The sequence below is a fragment of the Rhincodon typus genome, chromosome 4 (assembly GCF_021869965.1).
Source record: "Rhincodon typus isolate 14 chromosome 4, sRhiTyp1.1, whole genome shotgun sequence".
NCBI lineage: Eukaryota > Metazoa > Chordata > Chondrichthyes > Orectolobiformes > Rhincodontidae > Rhincodon > Rhincodon typus.
Genome location: NC_063335.1, coordinates 69,399,037 through 69,423,669, shown reverse-complemented (window position 1 = coordinate 69,423,669; position 24,633 = coordinate 69,399,037). Strand labels below are relative to the sequence as shown.

Genomic DNA, 24,633 nt, shown 5'->3' with positions numbered 1-24,633 from the left:
TTGGCCTGCTGTGTTCATCCAGCTCTGCACCTTGTTGTCTCACATTCAACTTCGCTTCCTGATTTTCATGGCCAGGAGTTTTAAGACGGTGGGGCTTCCCTTCCCATCATCCAAGCTGTCTCTCAGCCTTGGATGAGGTGGCAGCTCTCAATGGGTCTTGATTACATGTGAATATCCTGCTATTGCCTATTTGGTATTGGCTCATTTGGCCCTCCATGGAAGAGGCAGCATGGATTTCTCATTGGCCCTGCAGCCAGCTGATAAGATCCTTACCACATCAACATGATTTCACATTTACCTTAATTGGCTCAGCTGTAATGTTAAATTATGCAACTGTGTTCTGGATTCCTCCCAAAGTGCAAATAGGTTCTCTGCATTGTTCTATTGTTAAGTAAGGTTTAAGTTCTCAGATAAAGCAGGGATTCCTTATTCTGCTAGCATTAGGTCTTACAAACATGAAGGGAAATTAAGGTCAAAGTATCTACATGGGATTAAGTCTGTAGTTCACATATGCTTACGGAAATTCTTTGACTGTCTCACCAACTCCTTTTGACAAAGTCTCCCTTTCCACAGAGAAGGTCCATTTGACTCCTCGAACTCCCCCGCTCAGCTCCCTCTCTTAGTATCACCACCTCTCTTAGCAGGTCCCAATACTACACTGAACAATTTTAAAACTTTTAAAAACTTGAAAAGTTCATCCTAGGACCTTTGAAACTCAAGGAAACCTGTCCTTGTAATACAGGAACAGGAGTTGGCAATTCAACCCATTGAACCTGCTCTGCCATTTAATGTGATAACAGCTGGTCGATAACTTCAAGGCCTCCCAGCCACACTACTCACACAACCCTTTACATGATTGGTTATCAGAAATCTGTCAATCTCTATATTAAACACATTTGAAGACTGAACTTAAAAAGCCTTCGGGGGTGTGAAATCCAAAGATTCACAAGGCTTTGAGCAAATAACAGCTACCCAGTCTAGCCCTTTAAATATTTCATAGGTTTCAATGAGACTAACATTCAGCTTTCAAAATTTTTGAGATTACACGCCTAGTTTGCCTGATTTCTCTTCGTAGGACAGTCCCACTATCCCAGGAAGAAACCTGGTGAACTTTCACTGCACTCCTTCTACAATAATGATAACTTTTCCTGAAAAATCTTCCAAAATTCTATAGACACTGAAACAGTTCCGACAGGTTGCAGGAGGGTAAATGTAACCCTACTACTTAAAAAGGGATGAAGTAAAGAAACAAAGAATTACAATTAACCCAACATCTGCAGTGGGAAAATGCCAGAATCTATTATAAAAGAAGTGGTAACAGAATCATAGAATACCTTCAGTGTGAAATCAGGACATTCAGCATATCAATTGTACACTGACCCTCCAAACAGCATTCTACCCGGACCCACCCTGTTACCCTTTCCTTGTACCCCTGCAGTTCCCATGGCTAACCCACCTAGCCTGCACATCCCTGGTCACTATAGCCACTTTAGCATAGCCAATCCATCTAATCTGTACATCTTTGGACTGTGGGACAAAACCAGAGCACCCAAAGGAAACGACTGCAGGCACAGGGAGAATGTCTATTTAGAGTTTGCACAGTCACCCAAGGCTGGAATTGAACCCAGGTCCCTGACACTGTGACGTAGTAGTGTTAACCACTGTGTCGCACTTGGAAAGCATTGGTAAGATTGAAATCAACATAGATTTGTGATAAGCAAACAATGCTTAACAAATCTACTGGTGTTTTTTGAGGATGCATCTAGTAAAACAGATAAGGGAAAACCAGCGAATGTGATGTATTTTAGATTTTCAAAAGGCTTTTGATAGGTTTCCACATAAGAAGGCAAAATTCAAGCACATGGGATTGGGGTAATATATTGGTATGAATTAAGAATTGGCTGACAGATAGGAAACGGAGAACGGCAATAAATGGGTCTTTTTCCATGCTGGAAGCAGTAACCACTGGGATACCACAAAATTCTTCACTTAGGCCCCAACTATTCACAATATATATAAATGACCTGGATGATGGAACCATATGTAACATGTCTAAAATTGCTGAGGATACAAAACTGGGAAGGATTGTGAGTTACAAAAAGGATGCAAGGAGGCTTCAAAGTGATTCAGACAAGTTGAGTCAGTGGGCAAAAACCTGACAGATGCAGCACCATATGGTTCAATGTGAAGATGTGGTGTGAAAAACAGAAAGGCAGTGTATTATTTAAATGGCGATATATTGGGAAATATGGATCTACAAAGGGATCTGGGTATCCTTGTACACTGGTCAGTCAAAGTAAGGAGGCGTAGCCAACAATTAGGAAGGCAAATGATATAATGGAGCGCAACCTGGTACAGTGTCCTAAACTTTGTAATTAAAACACAGTAGTTTAGAAAAAAGGGACAAGACTGGACCATTCAGCCCTTCGAGTATGCTCCACTATTCAATATTTATTTTGGAATGGAAAAGGATATAGATAAGGGCACTTTCTAGACTGTGTAAAGTAAAATACTTAAATATAAACGATGTCCAAGGAGATTTGAGTGTGCAAGTCTATAGATCTTTAAAATGTCACAAACAGATACAGAAAGGAGGCTAACAGAATGATAGCCTTTATGTATAGAGTTAATACAAGGATCCAGAAGTTATGCTGTAGTTACGTAAAGTCCTGGTTAGATCCCACTTTGAGTACTGTGAGCAGATCTAGGCATCACACCCTGGGGATCATAAATTGGATTTGGAGGGAGTACAAAGTAGATTTACAAGAATAATACCTGGACTTCAGGGGTTAAGTTATGTGGACAGATTATACAAATTAGGTATGTTTTTTCTAGAATTTAGATAGTTAAGGGGTGATCTGATGAAAATCTTTGCGATATTAACAAGAAAAGACAGGGTAGATAAAGGTAAACTATTTCCACGGGTTGGAGATTCTAGAACTTGGGGGCATAGTTGAAAAATTAGGGCCAGACTATTCAGGGGAGATACAGACACTGCCAGACCTCTTGACTTTTTCCAGCAATCTGTTTTTGTTTGTTTCAGATCTGCAGCATCCACAGTTTTTTGCTTTTTCTTATTGTTTCAAGCTTAGTTTGTTTTGATTTTTTTGTATGGCATCCTGACCATCATATGGTTTGCAGTGATCATTGTTACATGGTTACAAACACTGGTGCATTTCTACATGCAGAGGTTGGTAGATGTTTGGCTCTTCCACAAATGACAGTAGATACTAGATCTATTGTTAATTTTAAATCTGAGATAGATAAAATTTTGTTAAGCAAAAGATATTAAGGGATAAATGGGCCAAAGGAAGGTATATGGAGTTAATTCACAGTTCAACCAAGATCTCATTGAATGATGGAACAGGCTGAAGGGCCTGAATGGCCTAGTCCTGTTCCTAATATGATCATGGCTGATCATTCAAATCAGTACCCGATTTCCACTTTCTCCCCAGACCCCTTTGCTGCCTTTAACCCCAAGAACTATACATAAATCAATCTTAAAAACATTTAATATTTTGGCTTTAACCACTTTCTGTAGAAGGGAAATTCACATGGGTGAAGAAATTTCTCGTCTCAGAACTAAATGATTTATCACATATCCTTAGACTATATTCTGGGCTTCCTGGTCATCAGGAATATCCTTCTTATGACTGCCCTTCTTAGTCCTGTTTTCCGCATTCAAAGCATACTTGATTCTTTGTTTCTCCTGTGTTTAGTCTCTACTTCTTGCTGCCAACTTTATTTCCTTTACATTTCAGTTAATCATCAGGTTCCCATTCCTCCAACAAGCTACTTTTAAATTCACTTCAAAAACCAAAGCAAATCTCCCGGTAAGGCCCTGTTAAGAGGGAACCTGGCCAGCTTCTACAGGTCCCATCTATCCCTGAAGGGCTTTAACATATAAACTCTGCTATAATTCTGGTGATTCATCCTTGTGCCTCCTTCCAAGGTCAATATACCTTTCTCAAGGCTGGGTAACTGAAACTAAACTTTCTATTCCAGATCTGGTTTGACCAGTACATTGTACATTGAGAAAATAATTTCCTCTTTTGTTTTCCAACACTGCAATGACATAAAGACCAGAAATGCTTGGGCTTCCTAGATGATCTTTGTACCTGTGCATAAGCTTTTAATTATTTATGCACATGGATATGCAAATCTTTTGATACTTTACAATTGACAGTCTTTCCCCATGAAGAAAACATTCTGATCAGTCTCTCTTGGATCTACAATAGGTGACTGCACTTTAAACTGACCAAAGACTGACAAAAGAGTGAAGCTTCTGATATTCAGTATTCAATACCAGTATTGAGAAAGTAATGCATTAAATAAGTTCACAATTCAAATTAATTTTAAAAATCAGGCCAGTATTTTATTTAATTCTTTAACAACCTTGCAATAACAGGAAACAATAAAAAGATACATTTCCAATAAAGTTTACAAAACATTTTTGTCACACAAACCCTGCAACACCAATGTTTGTAACCATGTAACAATGATCACTGCAAACCACACGATGGTCAGGATGCCATACAAAAAAATCAAAACAAACTAAGCTTGAAACAATAAGAAAAAGCAAAGAACTGTGGATGCTGGAGATCTGAAACAAACAAAAACAGATTGCTGGAAAAAGTCAAGAGGTCTGGCAGTGTCTGTGAAGAGATAAGGGTGTAAAAGTTTCATACCAAGTGACAATTCTTCAGAACTGAAAGCAGGGCAGAAAAATTTGGGATGGCACAGTGGCTAAGTGGTTAGCACTGCTGCCTCTCAGCACCAGGGACTTGGGTTTGATTCCACCCTCGGCGACTGTCTGTGTATAGTTTGCACATTCTCCCCGTGTCTGTGTGGGTTTCCTCCGGCTGCCCTGGTTTCCTCCCACAGTCCAAAGATGTGCAGGGTAGGTGGATTCGCCATGCTAAATTGCCTGTAGTGTTCAGGGAAGTGTAGATTATAGGGGAATGGGTCTGGGTGGGATGCTGTGAGGGTTAGTGTGGACTTGTTGGGCCGAAGGGCCTGTTTCCACAATGTAGGGATTCTATGATTTATACATTTATTTAAAAGGTGGTATTTATGCTGATTCTGCCCTTCCCTCCCAACTACGTCTCTGTTTACATTTCTGTGGATAGGCTAGCCACAGATATATATTGCAAACTCACATCCTCCCTCCTGTAACAAATCTATTCCACTCTCCCAGTTTCTCTGTCTCTGTTGCATCTGTTCTGATGATGTTACCTTCTGCAGGGGGAGAGAGGGGGAGACACAGAAATTGTTCCTCAACCAAGGATTCCCTCAGCTGTGTCCAACCTATTTCCCAGCCTTTTCTGAAATTAAAAAAAAACAGACCTGAGGATTGGGAACAGTTTAAAAGTCAGCAAAGGATGAACTAAGGGTTGACTAAGATGGGGTAAATGGAATACTATGGGATGTAGATTATCAGGCACCATCAATTTAACCAATACCACTTTTCTACTAATACATATTTGCTACAGTTTCTCCTTCTCACTAAACCCTGTGCTCACCATCATTTCTGGTACATTTGTTGTGTCCTCCTTTGTGATTCCAAAGCGAAGTACGAATTTAGTTCATCAGCGATTTCTTTGTTCCCAATTATAAATTCCCCCATTTCTGACTGTAAGGGAACTATGTTGGTAAGCTTGTGGGGAACATAAGAACTAAAAAACCAACATAGTTCCCTCACAGTCAGAAATGGGGGAATTTATAATTGGGAACAAAGAAATGGCTTATGAACTAAATTCGTACTTCGCTTTGGAGTCACAAAGGATTAGACAACGAATGGACCAGAAATGATGGTGAACACAGGGTTTAGTGAGAAGGAGAAACTGTAGCAAATATGTATTAGTAGAAAAGTGGTATTGGTTAAATTGATGGTCTTGAGGGTGATAAATCCCCAGTGCCTGATAATCTACATCCCAGAGTTAGGAAGTATTTGGATTGTACATTTCAGTCAATAAGGAAAAATCAAATGATATGTTGGGGTTGCTTAAGAAAGTAGCTCTAGAAACAGTGGATGCGTTGGTCATCATCTTGCAAGACTCTTTAGACACTGGAACTGTTCCTACAGATTGAAGAGTGGCTAATACAACCACGCTATTTAAAAAGGGAGGTAGAGAGAAAACAGCGAATTATAAACCAGTGAGTCTGACATTGGTAGTGAGGATGATATGAGTATCTATTACCAAAAATTCTACCACACAGCACTTAGAAAACACTAGTAGAATGGACAGTCAGCACAGATTTACAAAAGGGAAATCATGCTTAACAAATCTACTTTTCGAATTATTCAAGGCTGTAACTAGTAGAGTTGATTGGGGTAGCCAACGGATGCTCCGAGTTCTGAAGAATTTGAGTGTGGTTTGTTTGGACTTCTAGACGGTTTCTGACAAAGTCCCACACAAGAGATTAATGAATAGAATTAATACACATGGGATACAGGTAGCGTATGAAGATGGATAGAAACTGGTTAACACACAGAAAACAAAGAGTATGAATAAATGGGTCTTCTTATGAACGTCAGGCAGTATGTAGGTCTTCATAGAGACAGTCAGGGTATTAGACAGGGTATTGGTGAGGCCACACCTGGAATATTATGTGCAGTTTTGGTCTCCTTATCTGAGGAAGGATATTTTTGCTATAGAGACAGTGTAGCGAAAATTTACCAAATTGATTCCTGAGATGGCAGGACTGCATTGAGAGGAGAGATTGAGTTGGTTCGGATTATACTCTCTGAGTTTAAAAGAATGAACGGGGGAGGGGGGGGAGACGCGGATCTCATACAAACCAATAAAATTCCAACAGTGCTTGACAGGTTAGATACAGGAAGGATATTTCCAATTGGAAGTGGGTTAGGGAAGTTTCTTCACCCGGAGATTGGTGAGCCTGTGGAGGTTTTGAGCCTAAAGCATTGTGTGGTTTTAAGAATGAAGTAGATGTAGCTCTTGTGGCTAAATGGTTCAAGGGATATGAGGGTGTGGGGTGTTGGACGTGGTGGTTTAGGGTATTGAACTCAATGATCAGCCATGATCAGATTGAATGGTGCAGCAAGCTCGAGGGGGTCAAATGGCGTAGTTCTACTCCTTATCTTCTTTGTTGTCATGTTCTGCCCTCACACCTTCTCTTCCCTCCAGCAACAATGATAGGGCTCCCTAGTCCTCAGATACTACTCCATCAGCATCTGCATGCAAAGGATCAGAAGCTGCCCAATCCATATCCTCTACCACGATGCCACCATTCGATACATATTCTCTTCCCCTCCCTTGTCAACATCTCACAGGGACCTTTTTCTCCGAGACACCCTAGTCCACTCCATCTTTACTGCCAACAACTTTCTATACCTTCCCATGCAATTCCTACCTCCTCACAATCCAAGGCCCCAGGAATATGATTCAAGTGGAAGCAGTGATTTACATGCACCTCACTCAATCTAATCCACTGTATTCGCTGCTCACAATATGGTATCCTCCACACAAGGGGACTAAATGCAGACTGGGTGACCGTTCTGTAGAACACCTATGGTTTATTTATAAAAATGATATTCAGCTTCCAGTTGCCTGCTACTTCTACACACCACTGTATTCCCAACATTTCTGTCTCAGGTCTGCAACCTGGAAGAACTGCACCTCATCTTCTGCTGTGCGACCTTACAGCCTTCAGGACTCAATAGCGAGTTCAATAATTTTAGAGCATGAGCACCTCCTTCCATGTCCGTTACCCACAACCCCAGGTCCTGTCATAAACAGGCTGCTTTTGCTTTCAGTACAGCCAACTCATTTTCACCCACTCATAGCCCCCATAATCACCAATTTAGTTTCTCTTCCTCTCTGGATTATTATCCACAATCCCTTTGTCTATCATCATTTTTTAACTTCTCTCTTTGGGATCCTTCTCCACCTATTCATTCACTCCTTCCCCCTCAACTGCCCCCACATCTCATCCACCTCCCACATGCCCCCTCCACCCCAGCCCAAATACCTTCCCCATCATCAGTATAGATGCCACCTTTTTCTAGCTACTATCAGTTGTGAAGAAGGGACACTGGACACGAAACATTAATGCTGTTTTCGCTTTACAAATCCTGCCAGATCTGCTGGGTTTCTCCAGCAATTTCTGTTTAAAATTTAAACATGTTCCACTATAAACATCTAAAAGAAAACACTACTGTAAAGATGACCAGAACATTTAATTAAAAAGTGAAATTATCAATAACATTCAAGATTTTGCTTTCGCCTCACCCCAGTCCCAATAAGCCACTAAACATAATGGCTATTACCATGGTTTTGAGAATCTTTAATCTTGACAATTGTTTTTTTTTCCTCAAGGTCACAAGCTACATTCTGATCACATCAGGTCAAATTTTCCAGTCTCTAGGCCATTGAAAACCAGATCCAGGATTGAAGATGAACAATGGGACCCTATTAATTCCTGACATACTGACATATATGGAAATTATCTTTGATATTTAAACTTGGGATGAGCAATTCTCCTGCTCCAGGGCTCTAAGTTAGAGTCAAAGATTTCAAATGGTTTTGCTGTACTTAATTGGTAGTTATCCAGAACTATTCAACAGATTAAAATCTAACAATTCAGTAACTCCGCAATTGAGACCACTATCAACACTCTGACAAACCGAACAAATCTCGTGTAATTGTCTGACCCCTCTAGTAACTACCCAACTATTTCACTCACTTGATCAGGTTATCACCCACGCCACCCGACCAGACTATCCACTTCCACCCAACTAACCATCAAGCCAACATGACAACCAATGAAGCACCTGACTACTTCCGCCCCAGCATGACTAATTCTCCCTCCCTGACCTAACTAATTTCTGAACTTAATGCAACTACTTATTAATCCACCTCATCCACTTACCAACTCACCCAACTACCCAATTTTCACTTTATCACCTTACCCATTCACTGAATTACACACTCATCCATTCCTTCTATTCATTCAGAAACTGGACCTTTAAATGTACCATATGGCAGCGAACTCTGTTCCTTTGCTGTTGCTGAGTCAAACTCCTGCAACTCACTTCCTAACACCATTGTGGGTGTTGCTACACCCCAAGAATTACAGCAACTCACCACCATATTTTCCAAGGCATGCAGGGATGAGCACAAAATACTAACCATGACAGTGACACCGCATCCAATGAAAAACAATAAAAATGAAATGTGTCCTGTCTTCCCTTGATTCTATACCATCAGTGAAGTTCCCCCAATGATGTCGTGAAAACCAGGATCAGAAGACACTGAAGAAATATGCAGCAGCACTGAGTCAGGAAAATTTCAGTGCAGTGGCAATCTGATTGTCATTGCTGCTTTTCATTAGATCTGGATCATGATTTTACTTCCAGATTTCCAATCCTGATGTTTCAACTTCCTCCTAATAAATCACCATAATTGAAGTTCATTTTCAAAGTAACATGTTGGTGTACATCTCTGATGAAACTACAGTATAATTAAATTACCACAGAGTATTGCTTCAATGTGCATATTATCCAAGTTAAATCTATCACATATATTTTAAATAAATCTAACTCCTTTACTCCGACATTGATGTTTGCTCAATTTTAAACCTATCATCTAAAATTTCTCCAGTATTGAAAAAATACTGATTCCACAAAAACATGTTTAAAATGTGTTGAGTGAGTAAAACAAAACTCAAAAGTAAAAATGATAGGCTGATGCTGACCTTCACTGACGGCACACCTGTAACAACCGCAATCATCTTCCTTTGTGCCAGGTATGACTGCAACCAATGTGACCTCACTCCCAATAATCACCACGAAGCCCCACTATTCCCACGGACTTGTGTTCTTAGGGCTCCTTGATGCCACACTCAGCCAAGTATGGTCCAGATATCAAGGGCACTCACTCATCTTCCCTCCAGAGTTCAGCAGTACTTGAACAGCTTAGCTAGGGATGCAGCAAGTTCTGGAGCACACGTCACCAGTAATATTACAGGATTCTTGTCAGGGCCCCTAGGCTTTGCAGCATCCGGTGCCTTCAGGTTTTTCTTGATGTCATATAAATCACATTGTTTGAAGAATTGCATCTGCAATGTTGGGAACTTTCAGAGGAAGCTGAGATGAATCATGCATTCAGCACTTCAGGTTGAAGACTGTTGCAAATACTTCAGCTTTGAATTTTGCACAGATGTGCTGAGCTCTTCCATCATTGAGGATGGGGATATTTGTGATGCCTCTTCCAGTGAGTTATTTAATTGCACACCACCTGTCCATACTGGATGTAGTAGGACTGCTGAGTTTAGATTTGATCCATTGGTTGCAGATTCACTTAGCCCTGTCTATTACTTGCTCTTTAGCTGTTTGGCACACAAGTAGTTCTGTGTTGTAACTTCACAGGTTTGACTCATTTTAGATATGCCTGGTGCTGCTACTAACAAGCCTTTCTGCACACTTTATTGAACCAGGGTTGACCTCCTGAATTGATGCTAATGATACAGTCGGGGAATATGCTGAGCAAAGAAGTTGCAGATTGTGTCGGAGTTCAATTCTGTTGTTGGTTCATAGTGACTCATAGATTTACAGTTTTGCACATAACACTTTGGAAGATATTCCCAATGTGAAGACGGGTCTTCATATCCACAAAACCTATGCGATTGTCACTCATACTGACACTGCCATGGGCAAATGCACCCACTGTAGGCAGATTGGTGAGGATGAGGTCAAATATGTTCTTCCCAACAAATAGTTCCTTTTGATCAATTGCAGACACAGTCCTTTCCAACCCAACCAATTCAGTCAGTAGTAATCGCTCTTGGTGATGGACACTGAAGTATCCCTCCTAGAGTTCGTTCTGCAACCTTGCCACCTTCAAGTGTTTTCTCCAAGTGGTGCTCAACATGAGGAGTACATGAAAGGTTTAGGGTGGTAGATGGCAATCAGCAGAAGGTATTTTTCCCCATGTGTGACCTCATGTCATGAGACTTCATGGAGTCTAGAGTCAATGTTGAAGATTCCCAGCCGACACCCACTGTATACCACTGTGCTGCCATCTGTGATAGGTATGACATACTCAGGATGGCAATGGTGTTCTGGTTATGATCTGTAAGCAACAATTCCATGAGTATCACTATATCAGACTGTTGCTTGACTTGCATGTGAGACAGCTCTCAACTTTGGCACTAGTTGTGGACATTAGTAAGGAGGACTTTGCAGGGTCCAAATTGATATTCCCATTGCCTAGGTCAATGCCATGTGGTTCATCTGGTTCCATTCATTTTGAGATTTTTTTTGTGGTTTAATATGATTGAGTGGTTTCCTAAGCCATATCAGAGAGCTGTTAAGAGTTAAACACATCGCTGACCAGACCAGGTAAGGACAGCAGTTTTCATTTTCTTAAACGCATTAGTGAGACTGATGGCTTTTTATGGTAATTAACAATGATTTCATGATCATCATTGGACTTTTAACGACAGATTTTTTTAAATATATCATTTTAAACAATATTGCATTTTTAAAAGTCACCTGCTGCAGTGGGAATCAAACCCAGTTTCAGCATTACCTAGTCCTCTGGATTACTATTCCTGCGACGATATCACTATGACATCACCTTCTACCCATTAATCCAAAATATATCAATTGGAAGCCAAAAATATAAAGAGTCAGTGGTCCAAATTACTCAATTACAAAAGGCAGAAACCGCAGCAAATGTCATTTTGATCTGAAGGCTATTCAAGAGCAAGGAAATCCCAGTACTGAAGCACTAACATCCTTGAGTACAGACCAATTAAATGTGGTAGCTAAGGAGCGATGGGTAAAATTACCCAGTAAAGCCAAAGGCCTGAAACATTCCAGATGCTGAATAGTTTGACCTCAGTCCACAGACAGAACAATTAGATGGAGGGTTAGAACTGAAACTAAACTTCAAGTTATATACATCCAGGTCTCTTTACTTCTACATCACCTTATATTGTCCACGTTCTTGCTTCAAAATGCTTCAGCCCACATTTGAATTGAATTAGGTATATTAGTGAGAGCGGGAGAGGTAGCCCAGGGTGGCCGGTGGCAACAGCAGGCAGTCCAGGGCAGCAGTGGGGGCGAGGTCGAGCCCTTGTGAGGAGTGTGAGCCCAGCATGGCTAGGTGCTTATGGACTGTGGTGTTTGAACTGCTAACTATTTCTTTGTTCTTTTACTTTTAGTAAGAAGGACTGCAATGTTTAATTTTTTAAACTTTTTGTTTTCTTTATTTTCCTGTTTTGTGCCAAGATTTTGTATGTAGGTACCTTTGTGCCTAAGACAGCATCATAAATAGTGACTTGTAAACTTCTCATTGTACTCACGTGAGTACGTGACAATAAACCTAATTCAACTCAATTAATTTTTCTGCCCACATTGAATGTTTTCTGCCATATCCACCTACTTCACCAGCTTTACTATGTTCTTTTGAAGTTCTACGTTAACCTCCTTACTGTTTACAAAGCTTCCCAGTCGAGTACAATTGGCAAATTTTGAATTATGCTTTGTATACAAAGATATTAATATGTAACACCAACAGCAAAGATCCCAGTACTGAACTTTAAGGAACTCCACTAAAAATATGATCTCCCAACCTGAAAGACATCCATAAGCCTAAGCCACACCTCTTTGTTTCCTATCACTCAGCTAATTCCATATCCATGATGCTAATATCTCTTTTATTCCATGAAGCCTAGCTTTGCTCACAAGTCTGTTGTGTCGCGCTGTGTCACACTCTGGAGGTGCACATACAACATAAACACATGAATCAGGTGAAAGGCTAGGCCACTTAGCCCCTTGAAATTGCACTGCCAGTAAATATGACCATGGTTGATCTGATAACCCGGTATTCCTATCTACCTTTAATAATCTTTTGTCTCCTGCTTATCAATAATCTAACTCCTAGTGCTTTAAAAATGTTGAAGGGTGCTGGTCTACCCTTTTTTGAGGGAGAGGGTTCCAGAGACTTATGAATCTGAGAGAAGAAATTCTCCTTATCTCTGTTTTAAATGGGCAATAATTTAAACAGAGACCCCTAGTTCTAGATTATCCCCTAAGAGGAAACATCTTTTCCACTAACACGCTCGGATGACCCTGTAGGATCTTACCTGTTTCAATCAAGTTGCTTCGTACTCATCTAAACTTCAGTTGATACAAACTAAGCTTGTCCTATCCTTCCTCATAAGACAACTTAATCATTCCAAATATTTGTTTACTAAACCGTCTCTGAACTACAACTACATCTGCCTGTACATCACCAGCACTGCAATAGCTGCTGAACTCTTCAATCCTTCGCACCAGCCAACTAACACTTCAATTGCAAACTACACGCCTGCAACAGTATCTGAAAGAACCGAACTGAATTTCACGTCATCTTTAGAAGTAGTTTTTGTTCTCATCTGCATTAAATCGTCATTTGTATTTATTTAGCAACTTTATTACTTTTACTTAAGGAACTTCAGGTGAATGCGTGGCTAAGGAGCTGGTGCAGGGGGCAGGGTTTCATGTTCTTGGATCATTGAAACCTCTTCTGGGGCAGGGGTGAACTGTACAAGAGCTTGCACCAAAACTGGAAGGGAACAAGTATCCTCACAAGAAGTTTCCCTAGTGTTACTCAGGAGGATTTAAACTAGAATAGTAGGGTTTGGGAATCAGAGCAGCAGGTCAGCAAGTGGAAGGATTGATGGGAAGGTAGATGTTAGGACCAGTAGATCAGAAAGGAAGGACAGGCAGAGACCGGTAAATAAACACGATGATACTAATGGGCTGAAGTGTGCTTACTTCAACGGAAAGAGTGTTAAAAGTAAGGCAGATGAGGTAAGAGCCTGGATCTGAACATGGGACAATGATGTTGTGGCCATCACAGAGACTTGCTTGAGAGAGGGACAGGACTGGCAGATCAATGTTCCAGGGTTTTGTTGTTTTACACGAGATAGAGAGGAAGGTAAAAGAGGTGGCGGGATTGCATTACTAATCAGGGAGAATGTTACTCAGGAAGGACATACTGGAGGGCTCATCCACTGAGGCAATATGGGTAGAGCTCAAAAATAAGACGGGTGCAAACACTCTGATTGGGTTCTACTATAGACCTCTCTACAGCCACAGAGATTGGGGACCAAATATGTAGGCAGATTATGGAAAGGTGCAATAAGAACAGAGTTGCCACAGTGGGTGACTTTAACTTCCCCGGTATTGACTGAGACTCCCTTACAACTACAGACTTAGATGGGACGGAATTTGTTAAGTTCATCCAAGAAGGTTTCTTGAAACAGTATCTGGATAATCCAATAGAGGAGGCGCCATACTGGACCTTGTATTGACTGATGAATCTGGCCAGGTGATTGACCTTTCAGTGGGAGAGCATTTTGGTAATAATGATCACAACTCCTTAAGTTTTAAGATAGTTAAGAACAAGGATAAGTCAGGATCTTGCGGGAGAGGGCAAATTATGTCTGTATTGGGCAGAAGCTAGGGAGTTGGGAATTGGGAGGAGTGGTTATCAGGCAAGTCCATATTTGATATATAGGAATTGTTTAAAGACCAGCTGGGGAGAGTTTGAGACCTGCATGTTCTAGTAAGGAGGAAGGATAAGGATGGCAAGGTAAGGGACCCTTAGAATACAAGGGAGGTTGCAAATTTATCAAAAGGCAAAAAGAAGCATTGGTAAGGTTTAGAAAGCTAAAATCAGACAGTACCCATGAGGAATATAAGGAAAGCAGGAAAGTACTCAAGCAGGGAATCAGTAGAGCAAGACGGAGCCATGAAATGCCCTTGGCAAGCAGTGTTGAAGAGAATCCCAAGGCATTCTATACATACTTTAAAAACAAGAGGATAACTGGGGAGAAGGTAGGACCACTCAAAGGTAAAGGAGGGAACTTGTGCTTGGAGGCAGAATATGTAGGTGAAATCCTAAATGAGTACATTGCATCAGTATCCACCCTGGAAAAGGATATGGAGGCTAGTGAGATTTGTGTGAAGCATGCTAATATTCTAGGCCATTTTGAGATCAAGAAAGCAGTGGTGTTGGATCTCTTGAAAAGCATTGAGGAGGATAAGGGACCCAGGGCCCGATGGTATCTACCACAGGTTATTGAGAGAGACAAGAGAGGAGATTGCTGGGGCCTCGACCAAGATCTTTGTATTCTCACTAGCCACTGGAGAGGTCCCGGAGAAGTGGAGAGTAGTGAATGGTGTTCCTCTGTTCAAGAATGGAAATAGGGATAATTCAGGAAACTACAGACCAGTGAGTCTCACATCGGTGGTTGGGAAGCTATTGGAGAGAATAATTAGGGATAGGATTTATGCACATTTGGAAATGCATGGGCTAATTAGGGACAAACAGCATGGCTTTGTGCAGGGCAGGTCATGCTTTACTAACTTGATTGAAATTTGAGGAAGTGACAAAGGTGATCGATGAGGGTAGAACAGTGAACGTTGTTTACATGGATTTTAGCAAAACTTTCGACAAGGTCCCTCATGGTAGGCTCATCCAGAAGATGCATGGGATCCACGGTGACATGGCCATGTGAATTCAGAATGGCTTGCCTATAGAAGACAGAGTGTATTGGTGAAAGGGTGTTTTTCAGGCTGGAGGTCCATAACTACTGCTGTTTCTCAGGGATGTCTAATACTAGGGGCATGCATTTAAGGTTAGAGGGGGGAAAGGAGATTCAAAGGAGATGTGAGGGGCAAGTGTTTTACACAGGGAGTGGATGGAGTCTGGAACGCACTGCCAGGGGTGCTGGTGGAGGCAGATTCACTGGGACCTCTGCTGTTTGTGATGTATATAATTGACTTGGATGTTAATGTAGAGGGTGGATTAGTAAGTTTGCAGATGATACAAAGATCGGTGGAGTTGTGGATAGTGTAGAAGTTTGTCAAAGGATACAGCTGGATATAGATCAGTTGCAGACATGGGCGAGAAATGGCAGATCGAGTTTAATCCAGTTAAGTGTGAGGTGCTGTACTTTGAGAGATCAAATGTTAAGGAAAAGTATACAGTTAATGGCAGGACTCTGAACAGCCATTAATGTACAGAAGGATCTTGGGGTTCAAGTCCATAGCTTCCTGAAAGTAGTCACGCAAGTAGATATGGTAGTAAAGAAGGTGTACGGCATGCTTGCCTTTATTGGTCGGGGAATTGAGTACAAGAGTCAGGATGTCATGCTGCAGCTTTATATAAGACTTTGGTTAGGCCACACATAGAGTATTGCATTGAATTCTGGTTGCCACATTACAGGAAGGATGTAGAGGTTTTAGAGAGGGTGCAGAAGAGGTTTACCAGGATGCTGCCTGGATTAAAAGCTATAAGAACTTGGGTTGTTTTCTCTTGCGCGGCACAGGCTAAGGGAAGATTTGATAGAAGCCTGTAAAATTATGAGATGTATAGATAGGTTTGATGGTCAGATTCTTTTGCCCAGAGTTGAAATGTCTAATACTTTAAGGTTAGAGGAGGGAAAGGAGATTCAAAGGAGATGTGAGGGGAAGAGATAGTAGGAACTGCCGATGCTGGAGATAACAAGGTGTAGAGCTGGATGATCACAGCAGGCCAAGAAGCATCAGAGGGGCAGGAAAGCTGACATTTCGGGTTGAGACCCTTCTAGCAGGCCAAGCAGCATCAGAGGAGCAGGAAAGCTGACGTTTCAGGTCTCGATCCGAGATGTGAAGGGCAAGTATTTTACACAGAGAGTGGATGGAGTATGGAACGCACTGCCAGGTGTGGTGGTGGAGGCCAATACAATAGAGGCATTTAAGGAACTTTTAGATAAGCACATAAATATGGAAGGAATGGAGGGAGAAGGGATTAGTTTCATTTGGCATCATGTCCAGCAAAACATCTTGGGCTGAAAGGCCCATTCCTATGCTGTATAGTTCTATGTTCTATGTTTTAACTTACTACAGTGATTTTTTTATAAATTAAACATTTTCTTGTTTAAAACTAAAGCTTTACTGCTGGTTATTTTAAAATTGAAACCTCACAAATTAAAAGGAAATCATGCACGCTTAGCTTACAAACTATTCATTCTCTCTCACACAAAATTTGTAGACTGCTTTGAGAAAATGTTTTACCTAAATCTCTTTACACAGTCTCCTTACATCCTCAATGGGCATTTCAGACTTGGTACCTCTTGGGAATGGTCTCTGTTGCTGAAAGTGGTACCTTCATCAATAATAGACAAATCAGGCTTGAAGTCCAGTTTCCTGCGTTCTTAATGCTAGCTTCTATTGATACATTTAACAATAGGATGAAGCCCTAATTTATGCATCATCTAATTTCTACAATAAGGTTTTAATATGAAGTCCATTGAGATCAATGTAAAAGATCCCTTGCACTATTTGAAGAAGAGCAAGGATTTCCTGGTAAACTCGCCAAGAATGCTTCCCAACTACCACCATCAAAATTACTGAACTTATCATTATTTTGATTTGCTGTTTATGGAATCCTATTTTACACAAGTTTATGATGCAGCAATGATTCAATTTCAAAATAACCAATTAGTTGTGAAGGACTCTAAAGTTGTGAGGGAACCTGAAATTGAGATTTAGATGTATATTCTTTCTTAGGCCACAAAATAGTTTAAAAAAAAAGGTCTGACGGAAGACATTCCTCTTCATCTCAGTTCTAAAGGCTTATCCCTTTACTCTGAGTCTGCGCCCTTGGCCTTAGTCTCTACTACTGGTGGAAAAATCTTGTCCACGTCCATTCTATCCAGGCCTCTCGGTATTCTGTAAGTTTCAAACAGATTCCCACTCATCCTTCTAGATTCCATCGTGTACAGACCCAGAATCTTCAACTGCTCCTCAGATGGCAAGCCCCTCATCCCCAGGATCATTCTTGCCAATCTCCTCTGGACTCCCTCCAATGCCAGCACATTTTTCCTTAGATGCGGGGTCCAAACTTGCTCGCAATATTCCAAATACAGTCTGACCAGAGCCTTATACAGCTTCAGCAGTACATTTCTGCTCTTGTGTTCTAGCCTTCTCAAAACGAATGCTAACATTGCATTTATCTTCCTAACTGCCAACTGAACCTTCATGCTAACCTTAAGAGAAACCCGAACTAGGACTCCGAAGTCCCTTTTGCTTCAGATTTCTGAAGACTTCCCTGTTTCGAAGTAGTCTATGCCAGTATTCTTCCTGCTAAAGTGCTTAACCTCACACTTTCCCACATTATATTCCATCTGCCACTTGTTTGCCCACTCTCCTGGACTGTCCTAGTCCTTCTGCAGCTTCCCCACTTCCTCAACACTACCTGTCCTCCACTTATCTTTGTATCATCTGCAAATTTAGCAACAATGCCCTCAGCTTCTTCATCCAAATCATTAATTTATAAAATGAATAATTGAGTCCCAGCACAGACCCCCGTGGAACTCCACTAGTCACCAGGTGCTATCCTGAAAGAGACCATTTTATCCCTACTCTCTGCCTTCTGTCAGTTAGCTAATCTTCTATCCGTGCCACTACCTTGCCCCTAACAGCATGGGCTCTTATCTTATTTAGCAGCTTCCTATGCGGCACATTGTCAAAGGCCTTCTAGAAATCTAAATCCAAATATATAACGTCTACTGGCTCTCCTTTGTCCAACTTGCTTGTTGCCTCCTCAAAGAATTCTAACAGCAAATAAGAGGAAGCAGCAATGGGAAATGGTGAGCAGGAGGATTGACTAGTGAAGGGATAGGTAAGGACTGCACAGGGAAATAGGCAGCAAGAAGGTATAACAGAAACTCACTAAGTAGGAATATTGCAGTGAGAGGTAGCAAGCAGCAGGGATGGAGAGAGGAAAGGGAAGCAGGAAACAAGAAAGGCATGAGCAGGAGTATCAGCAACAAGTATCAAGCAGGAGATTTAGTACTGAAAGTTAAGGTTTATTAGATTATTCAGAGAGTTAGTATAATTTGTCCAGTTAGTTTCAGGATAGGAAATAGGTTTTTAAAGTTAGAACTACAGGTCAGAAATGTAACCCATCCTTGTCACATGCTTTCTAAGACAACAGTGATTTTCATTTAGCATACTTACTTTTTACGAACATGTGAGGAATGTTTAGTGATGGAAAGCCATATTGCATCCAATGCATTCATCAGTATGAAGGTCATTTTACAATATCAAAGATAACTTTATGTTAAATACCTCTTTTTGATTCGGTAAAATATCATCAATGATTCTGTACTCCAAATGCAGTTTTTCTTCTAGTTGATCTTCAAGATTCCTGATTAAGTTTATTTCTTCCTGTAATTTCTTGTTAAATGCATCTGCATCAGCAACCCGATCTTGTAGATTTTTTAAATTATATGTTTTGACCTCAATATGCCACTGCAATTCATCTATATCATGTGAGCATATGTCATACTCTGTAAGAAAAGTAAGTACAATTTAAATAAAAAGAAGAAAAATGTTGATATTGTACAGCAGACTGATTAGATTCTGAAATGAGAATTTTTGAGCTTTAATTATAATTCACATATCTAGTTAAAGAAGTCCATTTTATTGCATTGACAAGGGCAAGTCAAGATATATCCAGGACAAAGAAGGAGTGAATGAAGATTGCTTAACCACTTTTCAATAGCATATTGAAAAAAAAAATACTGCTAACAGACATTTTATACATTGAACCAGGAAGGGAGATCATTAAATTCATTTTAGATATTTATGTAGAATCTAAAAGACAGTGGTGAGAAAGACAGAAAGGACTGATTAGTAACGTTAGATCACATTGGGTCTGGGGGAGCTAGCCAATTGGACACAAAATTGGCTGGAAGGTAGGAGGCAGAGGGTAGCGGTGGAAGGTTTTTTCTGGACTGGAGGCCTGTGATCAGTGGTGTGCCACAAGGATCAAGAATCAGTATTGGGTCCACTCTTTGTCATCACTAACATAAATGGTTTGGATGCAAATATAAGAGGTGTGGTTAGTAAGTTTGCAGATGACACCAAAATTGGCGGTGTAGTGAACAGTAAAGAAGATTATCTCAGAGTACAATAGGACCTTGATCAGGTGGGCCAATGGGCCGAGTAGTGGCAGATGGAGTTTAATTTAGATAAATATAAGGTGTTGCATTTGGGTAAGGCAAATCAGGACAAGACTTATACAGTTCATGGTAATGTCCTGGGGAGCGCTGCAGAACAAAGAGACCTAGGGATGCATGCTTACAGTTCCTTGAAAGTGGAGTCACAGGCAGACAGGGTGGTGATGGCGGTGTTTGGCATGCTTGCCTTCATTGGCTTTAACATTGAGCATAGGAGCTGGGAGGTCACGTTGTGGTTGTACAGGTCATACTTTTGGAATATTGCATACAATTCTAGTTGCCCTTCGATAGGAAGTATGCTGTTAAACTTGAGAGTGTGCAGAAAAGATTTACAAGGATGTTGCTGGGATTGGAGGGTTTGAACTACAGGGAGATGCTGAATTGGCTGGGGCTATCTTCCCTGGAGTGTCTGAGGGGTGATCTTATAGAGGTTTATAAAATCACGAGGGGCATGGATAGGGTAATAGCCAAGGTCTTTTTCCTAGGGAGGGAGAAGTCCAAGACTAGAGGGCAAAGGTATAAGGTGAGAGGAGAAAGATTTAAAAAGCACCCGAGGGGTAACATTTTCATGTAGAAGGCAGTGTGTGTGTATGGAATGATCTGCCAGAGGAAGTAATGGATGTGGGTACAATTGCAACATTTAAAAGTTACCTTGATGGGTACATGAATAGGAAGGGTTTAGAGGGATTTAGGCCAAATGCTGGCAATTGGGACTAGATCAGGTTGGAATGTCTGGTCGGCGCAGATGGGTTAGAGCAAAGGGATTGTTTCTGTGCTATATGACTCTATGTGGGTCAAAGGGCATCAAATGGATAAAAATCAGCGGTATGTGTATGAAACTACTTAGAAAATCTCAGAACAACAGAACATAGCTAAGGTCTGAAGTTGTTGTAAATTAATTGGTGCTATTTTTGATCAATATCTCCTGTCATTTGAGCATATTTGTATCACAAATCACATCTGGAAACTCTTACAGATTTCTAGACCAAGATGTATTCACATCATATTGGAAGACATTAACACAAAGAGTGAACATCTGCTGGAAGTACATACTATAGGCAGATAATGTTGTCAACATTGATTTGACTTCAACACTGCCATTTTGGAACTCAGTGCTTCAGCTAACACTTATAAAATCATTCATAGCTGAATAAGGATTCAACAGCCAAAAGAATCCATATCAATTGTATTTAAAGAGATCATCAATTATTTACAGATTAGTTGCAGGTTGATTTTTCTCTGATCATTACATCAACCTTTGAAGTGAATGGTACTTTTTATATATAGTTGTTTCAATTTGCAAAATATTTCTCCAAAGACTTGAGGGCACAAGCAGGTACACCCCTTCAAACACTGCATGATTTTGAGAATGAGCAGAGGCCAAGGCATGCAGAGCTGGATGGGTTGTTAGCAAAGGAAGAGGAAATGAGATAAACTCTCAGCATATCTGCTCAGCAGTTGGCAATTATGCTATTTGAAGTTTAGTAAGGAATAGTGTATCAGACATCCCTGGCATGAATAGGGTAGTCTCATCAAAATCAACCACCTTCTGCAGGCACAGCTGCAACCTCAGAGCAAGGAAAAGATCACAGGTGGTCATGGGAATGAACCTTCATATGTTTGGTTCCTTCAGGTGGGGCATGGAGAAATTTGCCACATCTTGCAGGTACTTGGACATTATAGCATGGGAAGGTTATAGATATTTGCTCTTCACCATAGCTAACTACATTTCATTCTCTCTTGCAACGGAGGTGACCCGAGTATGTAATTTCACTAGGGCTGCAGGATGACTTAAGTTGCACGCCCATCACTTTGTAAATGACAACTGTGTCCTATACTATAACTGAAAGGAATTCCACTAGCTTGTGTTTGCCCAGTATGTGACCATATGCAAAGAGTTGTGCAGATCAATCCAGGTACCCTGGGCGGAGTTATAAAGCCTTTATCCCACAGAAATCCACTGTAACAGATACATTTGAACCATCATAACAATCTAAAGCAATCTAAAAGTGTTACTAGTTAACAACTCTACCATACAACCCTAACACAATGAATGTGATGGAACAATTAAAATTATACTCTGAAGGAGGTAATGTAGTGCTTTTACTATAAGTATAATATCAGAATTCGTCATGGTCTGTGGCATGTTTTGTCTTGTCTCCTTTGTCTCACATTACTTGCTCTAATACATCTGACATAGTACGGAGAATATTAAACCATGACATTATGATCCTAGTTGATGGTAATACTGGACAAGATTTATTTCAAAATGAAAACTAAATCAGTAAACAATAAACTTTATTTTTGCTGTTGGGGCGATACCAGTAGGCACCCAAAGAGAGAAAGATCCACACAGTCCTCCAGAAGCTATCTTTCAGGACACTTCAGAAATATCCGGCAACTCGCCTTTAATGCCAAGCCTGTAGAAGTCCAGCCTGAGGAGGGTGAGCCTGTATCTAGGCCAGACACTCTCAATGAATCTGGATCCTCTAGACCCAAACATCCTCAGGGATGAACAGCCAAGTCTTCCAGGCTAACAGAGTCAACTATAAAGCAGGCTGTCTCTACCAGAGTTGCAGATGTTGGACTGCATCTGTATGCAGTGGCAGGGAAAGGAAGAAAACTTACTGAGAGCACATAGATGACACTTCATTGTAAATAATCCCCAAGTTTTGCAAATATATGCTCACTTAAACTCTTGAAAAATGTTCTCTAGTCTCTTTGCTGTCTGCCTTGGTGAAACTGCATTCATTTGACATAGGAACAGCATCTTCAGACATTCCAAGGATGAAAGAAGTTGTCATAGAGAAATGTTGCTCGCCTCTGATTAACAACAAATTCATTACATTCAGAGAGCCTCGGACATCAGAGCTCCTTGAACTGTGGCATTGATAACTGCAGCATTGCACTTTCATGTGGACAACGCTTTGTGCAGGGATTGTGATGGGGCCTGCACTGCATAGCACATCCACACTTACACCCATCCTATGAGTGACAGAACAGAATCAGTGCCAATACCACACATCTCCACAAGCAATACTGCATTTTAGCTTTCAGCTTTTCAAGGGAGTGCAAAGACATTCATGGTTGGGTGGTGTACAATAGGAAGTTTGCATTTCCACTCTCCCTCACGTTACTTGTAACTCACATAACAATGCTGAAAGAAGCTGCGCAAAGCAATGCACCTCTCAAGTTAAACACTGTCCCACAGGATCTTCAAGTAAACTATGCGAACTCTGAAATACTGGAGGACAACTGATGATGGAAGGCTGTAAAGACAGTTCTTCACAATTGCTCTCAATTTGCTGTATATCATAAGGATTGTACAACACAGCACTTGGATTCCAGATGCTGGCCTAAGCCTTAAAAATCATTTTACCCCACCACTGTGCCATGTTACTGCCTGTTGCTATCTCCCAAATGGTAACAAGCACCTGTGAACTGCAGGCACTTTAAGGTGGGATCAGCTGAGGATACCACACTTACAATCATCTGGATAACAAAGCATTTATTCATCAACAGAAAAGTTTAAGCATTCCAGAAACAAGCAAATCTGGTATTGTAAGCATGTATTCCAAACTGAGCAAGGGCTTATTATTTCATACTCTGTTAGTTATATGTCAATGAAAGGAAAACTAAACTCTTGTTTATTCTTCCAGAAAGCAGCTTTCAATGATTTCTGTCTGGCCTCTCAAGCTCAGTCTTGCTTTGGTTCATAGTGTTCTCTTGGATGTAGCTCCAGGTCAAAGTAGAAATCTGCATCCTCAGAGGTTTGATTCTCACTTTGACTGCATCCAGGGCATCTCCTCTACTCCCTGGGGGATCTTCAGCTCCTGGTTCTCCCTCATGAGACTGAAGCCTGTCACTAGAGGTTCCTGTTGTTGACAGGCTTGTTCACGACAGTCGGATCAATGTCCTATTCGACACTATCTGATTTCCAACATGGCGGCCACGAATCCTCAGAGTGCTAGTTCCACCTTATACGATTGATCAGATAATCTGCAGGGAATGTCAGAAGTAGAAACGCCTATCAGCAATGGTATTCCTGATACCTCACATCAATCACAATGGTTATGGTCTCATACGTTGTGGCATGGAGGCTTTGCCTTCATAAGGAGGTCAATGCCATGCCTCCATAAGGAGCTTTAAGCTATGTAACCTCATGCAGATAGCATGTGCAGAAGCAAAATGCAAATTCTACATGGAGTTAAACACAAGCATTTCACCATGGTAGCACCCACTCCAAAAAAAGCCACCTTATACCATCACAAACTATGTCATCACATACTCATAGTTAGGCGTGAGATAGCTGCAACTCTGAAACATTGTGCTCCAGTGTCAGACATGAAAAGTAATAAAGAAATGGCAAAGCCAAGTGAAACTTTTAAGCATGTGTCTGCAGTGTGCATTGCTTTGCGTATCTGACATGACAGGGCCAATTAATGCAAAGTAAGTAACAGTTATGATTGTAACGAGCACATAATTTATAATAGAGATAACAAGGTGTAGAGCTAGATGAACACAGCAGGCCAAGCAGCATCATAGGAGCAGGAAGGCTGACGTTTCGGGCCTAGACCCTTCATCGAAGGGTCTAGGCCCAAAACGTCA

The 24,633-nt window shown here is 41.0% G+C and overlaps 1 protein-coding gene across 1 annotated transcript in view; it reads right to left on the bottom strand.

The window, feature by feature from the left end:
• The window catches only part of LOC109931136 (coiled-coil domain-containing protein 178), a 332,555-nt gene that overhangs the window by 269,711 nt on the left and 38,211 nt on the right, over positions 1-24,633 (bottom strand). Inside the window, exon 7 of the mRNA XM_048596128.1 lies at positions 19,133-19,353. Coding sequence (XP_048452085.1) covers positions 19,133-19,353 — 221 coding nt within the window. The remainder of the gene's footprint in view (positions 1-19,132; positions 19,354-24,633) is intronic.